A 6,461-nucleotide genomic window follows, 5' to 3' on the forward strand; every position below is an offset into this window, starting at 1 on the left:
GCGATGACTCAACTTTTCTGTCTACAAAGAATACGAGAGAAATATGTTCAAGGAACGTTGGTCTCATATTTAAGGAAGGAAGGAGATATGTAGGAACTTGGGTTAGAGACGGCTTTATTTACGAAACCTACAAAAACGTTTCCTGACCAAAATGCAAACGTTGCGTGATTTTTAAAAGGGCTTGTTTGACACCCAGGACAGTTGCCTTAGTGTTAACTGTTGATCTTGCATCATTCCACAGTTCTCACTTTTCAAGCATGACTGGCCCCAGCATATCTCTACTTCTCTTTTAAAGCCTACAATGTTCCTCATGGTGGCAACGTTATTACCGTCCACAGCTCCAGGGCAGTTAGACGTGTCATTTAGGAAAGGAGATGTGGTTGAATGCCAGAGACGTGCACAAACACTACAAGCGTTCGAAAGCCTCGATGCTGACAGACTGTACGCTTCACTTCTCAGGACCAAAGGTATTTATTCAGTGAAGAAGCACCCATCTGAGATGAAGAGAACCACAATTGAAGGTCAAGGGAACCTGAGGAGGTGGTCTGTTTTCTTAGTTGAAGAAACGTTGACTTTCTGCATTGTGCCTGTGTCCAGCACGATGAACAGTCAGGTGGTTTGGCCTGATTCTACAACAGCTTACGTGTGGGTGTTCACTTGAGTCGATAGGCGCAGCAGTCGGTTTCCCAGCGCCTCGCAGCCCACAGGACCCGGTCCCCGGACCTCCTCGTCTTCACAGGAACACCCTGGCCTCTCGCTTCCCCTGCGGCACACACGCCAACTGTTTCTACCCGAGTGTGTGTGTGTATATGTGAGAGCTCCTGTCGAGTGAGCAGATATGTTGGTGTGTGCGTAGCGCTAGTGTTTACCTGTGACAATGTCGTGCTGATGCCACAGGGTGGGTCTCCCCATACGCCTCTGCGATGGGCGGAGCGGGTCCTCACACATGTGCTCACTCCGATAGGTGGTCCAGTAACAGGTGGGCTCGCGGGGGTTGGTGACGGCCATCATAGCCGCACCCTCCCGGTTCCGTGACCTGTTCCTCCGGCCCAGACCGTGCAGGACGTCAGACTAGAGGGGGAGGAGGGACGGGGAGGACATCGGTAAGGTGGGATTGTGGAGCGGAGAGGAAGGAATGGGACACGCACGGCCGATGGAGACACCTGGCTAATCAGGACCCGGATTAACATAACTGGGCGAGCTCGTCGACTTGATATGCGGCAAAACAACCTTTTCAAGTCATTTGAACTAAATGGGGTCCGTTTTGGGAGACGGAGACAGTGAGAAGAGAAAACAAGAGGGTGACGAGAAAGAGGAGGAAGTGGGGAGGAGACGACAGGAAGACAGAGACAGCCACAAACTGGAGGCTGTTTTAGGAGACCTCAGAAAAGATGTCTACAGTGCCCCCTACTGTTAAACGAGAGTAATGTGGCTGTTAAGAGTGCTGACACAGCAGGGATGTAGAGAAAGGCAGGCCCAACGAGCTGTTGCCTCACGCACCGGTACGACGTCTTTGGGACCGTGCGCCGATCTGCTGTGCGTCTGTGGCCGGCTGGTCGACGGCGTGTTACTCAGGTCCAGCTGGGCTGAGTGCTGGGAGGCGCACGAAGGATCTCTGGGGAAGAAGAGGAGCACCTGTCCGTTGGCCGACCTGCCTGAGTAGCTCTGACCAATGGAGGAGGAGAAAGAGAAGGTGGGGGCGGAGCCTGGAGGGAGTCGCTCACATAGCGGCTCCAATTAAAGGGATTGTTGACATATCAAAGCACATCATTCTAAAGGCATCCACCACTCAGAGATGCCAAACACAGTGAGAGCAAACTACTGTATACTATAGGTTGTTATAGTACGTTACAAAATAGCCTCCATCTTACACCTCGACACGGATCCTAAAAGGACTGCTGTTAAAGGCTTGAGGGACTATGTGCGAGGGAGTGCGCGCGTGTGTCCGGTCTACTCCCGACCTGAGAGTGTGTGGTAGTGTAGCAGGTGCCAGAAGTCTGGTCTCCCAGGCTCAGGGTGGTCTGGTGCATCAGACGCCCGTGTCTCGGGCCCACAGCCCCGGGCTGCCCTCCGGCCTGACTGGGACCCCTCCCCTCATCCCTGGCCGAGGACGCTCGACCTACCGCCCCGCCCTGGTCCGAGCCCCTCACCACGGCTCTCTGCGTGTCCACAGACATGGTGGTGTGTCACTGTAACACACACACACACACACACTTGGGCTGTGTTTGAATACTCTGCAGCCCTCCCTCCATGATATCACTGATCTACAAGGATGGGATTGGTGAGAGGGTGCACTCCTCTGCACACAGGTGCTCCTCATCCTGTCAGATCAGATCAGTGATTCTTCAGCAAAGGGGATAGGAAATATTGTAATATCTTATTGTAAGTGGAAAAAGCTGAAAGTCAATCAAGTTACATTATCGAATAATGAACTCAATTATTACTAGCACTGAATTAACAACAGTACTTTAGCATATTACTGTGTCACTGTTGATATACCAATGAAACCACCAACATAAAATGTGCATTGACATAAAATCCACACTCTACTGTCTTGTACTTACAGTCAGAAATATTTGAGCAGCTTCACCAACCTTCTGTTGTACTGCAGTTCTAGCCATTGTTGAGTTGTTGTTGTTATGGTTACAAGCAAACAATAGCGTAATAGACCAACATAGTAACAGCGAAGTTACTACAAAACAGGGAATACCATAATGATTCAAAAGGGATATTTTGGGCTTGATGGAATATATGAATATACTAGAATATTATAAGATAATATTTAAACAAAATGGGGTAGAGAAGGGGGAGAGAGTGAGATGGGCAGCATCCATCTAGTGCTTGGCATCTAAGGAGTGTCAATTATTCATATGATTGCTGATTAGAAGTAGAAATTATAATTCACTTAAGCCTGACTTCTTCAGTGTGGCCTAGTATGGTCCACTAGGGTTACTTTAATCAAAATCTACATTTACTATGAATAGACTGTGTCTCTATATGGAATGTGACGGACTGCCTAGTATGTTCTGAATACAAAGAGTTTTAGAACATAATTAAAGCGAAAAGCCTGTTCACTTTTGCTGCTTCTAATAAAAGAAAAGAATGTTGGGAGAAAATTGCCGACTCTGTGAATTCGTAAGTTAATGGAGACACCTGGAAGGGGTGAAGAGTGACGACACGCACAAGCAGGGTGAAACAGACCAAGAACGTGTCTCAATAGTGTTGCTGCTCTTTCGTTTTTGCTCATTCTTTCTATCTGCACTCATCTGGAAACCAGAGAGATAAACAACATAGAGGTTGGCCACTGGCCACTTTCACCTGTTCTCCTCTATCTGACCAGGAGAGGAGAGGAAGCCACCACCAACTATTGAGACGCACCCCGGCCCCAGGCAGTGGACCTGGGTAGCAACAGTCCCCACATAAAGCAGGCTACAGTGAGGCTTTACATATAAGGCTTTCATAAAATTACATAGTAATAAATGAGGACTTCATGTCACTGTATAACCAAGTATAGCATTAAATATGATGAAATGTCAGTAGCGTCAGAAACAATCGAATCATCGAAGCAAAGCATTTGTTTATTGTGTTTACTGGAATACAGTCAGACCATATGATTGTTATAGTTATCAACCCGTGGCTAACAAGTGAAACATATTTGGAAGTTAACTAACATTGATATTGATCAATTCTTAATTGTCTGAATAGGGAAAACATTTTGAATACAAGACTGGGCAGTGACCTTGATTAGGGAAGACACAGATGTTCCAATCACATCATATTATACCAGTCCTCATAGGCCTAGTCTGGCTAGTGCTTCAGTCATTTTAAGTGTCTGCTAAATGACTAAATGTCTATGATTTTAACCACATGAATCTTGGCCTGGTTCCAGAAGAATATGTAGTTATACTGCGGGTCTCCGTGGCGATTGGGGAATGGGATCCCTGATTTATCAGGAAGGGTGATCAAAAACTGTTCCTTTGTGAAGGTGATGGATACCTAAGAACAAGAGAAAGGTATTGCATATTTCTGTTGAAAACATTTGCTAGTTGAGTCAAAAAGAAAAAAGCCACTAGAGGCTGCTCTAGGAATACATATCTAGGTTGTGCCTCACTTTGAACTCCTCTCCGTAGTTGAAGGGGAAGCCTTTGGCAATTTGGTAGTCCTTATGCCAATTCCCTGAATGGCAGGAGTTGAACACCACCTCCCTACAACTTTTGTCAAAATCAAAGCGGACGTCCACATGCAGAGCGACGTCCTCCTCACTGCGACCAAAGTTGATGGAAAATCTATTGAAAGTGAAAACATCATTAAGGAGGCCAACATCATGGTTGTAACGGGTTGTACATTCTTCACAATGTGCCAATCCTGAACCAGTCTGTTGTGTCTTGTAAACTTTTATACACAGTCAAATTTGAATGCTTAAGATTGATAGAAAAGCACACGTCAGGGTTATTAACAAACTCCTTTTTTCCTTTTTATTAGAATCTCTTGACCATGAATTCACGTTTGAATACGACCAATTCTCTTCTGACCTCTGGTAGGCGCTTCCTTATTTTATATGACCCTTAATACACCAATCACATCTCTATAACCCTGTTGACCAATCACCATAAGGAATACAATGATTGCCAACAAACCGTTTTGAACATTCCTTTCTTTTAAATCTATTTGGGTTTCCAAAACACCACACAGTTAAGGCATATCACTGTGCTCATGCAGAGTCTGGGACTCGGGTCAGCAACACATTTTTATCTTCAGTTACTCACCGATCGCCATTTGGGTTGGGGACCCCTTTGACGATCAGGACCTGTCCTGCCTGGAAGGAGGCTGTCACCTGAGAGACACAGTGACAGAGAGACACAGTGACAGAGAAGTGACAGAGAAGTGACAGAGGTGGTTTTCGATGGTTAGGAATAAACCGGCTACTGTCAGGACTTCTACTGGACTTCTGTTGAGTCATTACTTGAGAATTATGTTGACAGTTGTTTGCAAAAGGAATTGCAAAAGGGCGATTCTGGAGTTTACATGAAGCTAATAGATACCCTTTAATGTGAGATTGTAGTTTGTGCTTTGATAACAGCCAGTAGTATACAACAACTCATGGCTCAAAGCTTTTAGGCCAGTGCATCCAATAAAACATTGCCTTTCAATTTTCATTTCATGTACTTTTCAGGATTAGTCAAAAATTCCTGTTTTGTGCAAAATTATGATTTTCTATCCATGTATCTATGTTTCTGTGGGCCCTGGTCTGTGTTATGCTGGGGACACACTAAACGATTTTATTTAATCTTATAAGATTTTCAAACTGTGAGAGACCACAAATATGAGGACAAAAAAAATCTAGATTTAACCGTTTTGCTCCTATAGTGTGTGGTGTGCCATGATGTGACAAAGACAGCACACCACACACAAACAGATTTTCAACCAGTGTCCCGTGGAAGAAAGTCAAATGTTTTTTAGTTATGGAAAGGAGTATCCAGCCAGCGCTAACTACTTGGAGGAGGGAAATCCCGTTTTTTCAAAATGTTCCACTAATCACTATGGTCATAACTTTTAATCAAAATATGATATTTCTAATCTGTCTTCTATTCCACATTGCCCATAGATTTGTGGATATTCCATCTAAAAAGTTCAAAGGTTTCCTCCATCTTGTAATTAAAGTGGTTAAAAATTGAGTTGTCTGATGGTGGATGGAGAAGATTTTTTGTAAAAACAGGCTGCCTGAAATAAACCTTGATAAAGGATGATTTGCCTGAAGTAATCATATATTTATTCACATCATAAAATCCCCTAGTTCTCCTCTTCAATATGGTATAAACAGTTAAGGTCTATGATTTCATATGGAAATTCATAAAATATGAATATGCATATGAATATCATATTTCGTAAGAGTGTCTGCTAAATGACTAAATGTAAAAATGAGTAAATGTAAATATTTCAACAGCATATGGAATGTTCAGAATTTTGGCTTAGGTAGTAAAGGGCTAGACTACTTCCAAACATGTAAACATTTTCAAACTAGTAGGCATACTTACATGCTTAATCATCTTGATTGAAAGCGCAAGGTCAGTCCAACGTTGAGGAAAGAAAGTTATTTCGATGTGCTAGGCTCCTCTTGTAGGATGATTTATATATGTTCCTGTGTTTCAGACACCGAGTGACGTCAGGAGTTCCATGGAACTCTGTGTATGTGCGTATGTGCACATGCTTAACCCTTAAGGGCACGCTCTCAAAACTCGACACTATCACTCTGCTATCCGCTTTGCCACAAACGCCCCTTTCCACACGCACCACTGTACTCACTGTACTGCTGAGGTTTTAACTTCTGTAAAGCTAGCATAACCTTTTGGCCTAAGGCAGTGCTGACAAACGTCTTACAAATTTGAGTGTTTTACCCTGAATTACTGTTGCAACAGTATATCTGCTGAGGTTGGGCTAAACTCTCTGTCCAGCCTCTCTCA

At 44.2% G+C, this 6,461-nt stretch overlaps 1 protein-coding gene across 1 annotated transcript; it reads right to left on the bottom strand.

Annotated features, from left to right (window-relative positions):
* Nucleotides 1–3,559: 3,559 nt before the first annotated feature.
* On the bottom strand, nt 3,560–6,087 carry LOC136940299 (beta-galactoside-binding lectin-like). Its single transcript, XM_067232356.1, has 4 exons — nt 6,036–6,087; nt 4,767–4,834; nt 4,112–4,286; nt 3,560–3,996 (listed from the first exon to the last, which is right to left on the bottom strand). Exons 1-4 carry the CDS (start codon nt 6,045–6,047, stop codon nt 3,844–3,846), a joined length of 408 nt encoding a protein of 135 aa, XP_067088457.1. The 5' UTR covers nt 6,048–6,087; the 3' UTR covers nt 3,560–3,843.
* Between the last annotated feature and the right edge of the window lie 374 nt (nt 6,088–6,461).

Source organism: Osmerus mordax, chromosome 3, assembly GCF_038355195.1.
Source record: "Osmerus mordax isolate fOsmMor3 chromosome 3, fOsmMor3.pri, whole genome shotgun sequence".
Classification (NCBI taxonomy): Eukaryota; Metazoa; Chordata; class Actinopteri; order Osmeriformes; family Osmeridae; genus Osmerus; species Osmerus mordax.

Excerpts from the sequence above, each read along its gene's own strand:
- LOC136940299 (XM_067232356.1), bottom strand. Across the intron at positions 4,287-4,766 it reads CCCAACCCAAATGGCGATCG|ATTTTCCATCAACTTTGGTC; the intron begins GTGAGTAACTGA and ends CACTTTCAATAG. Across the intron at positions 3,997-4,111 it reads ACTACGGAGAGGAGTTCAAA|GTATCCATCACCTTCACAAA; the intron begins GTGAGGCACAAC and ends TCTTGTTCTTAG.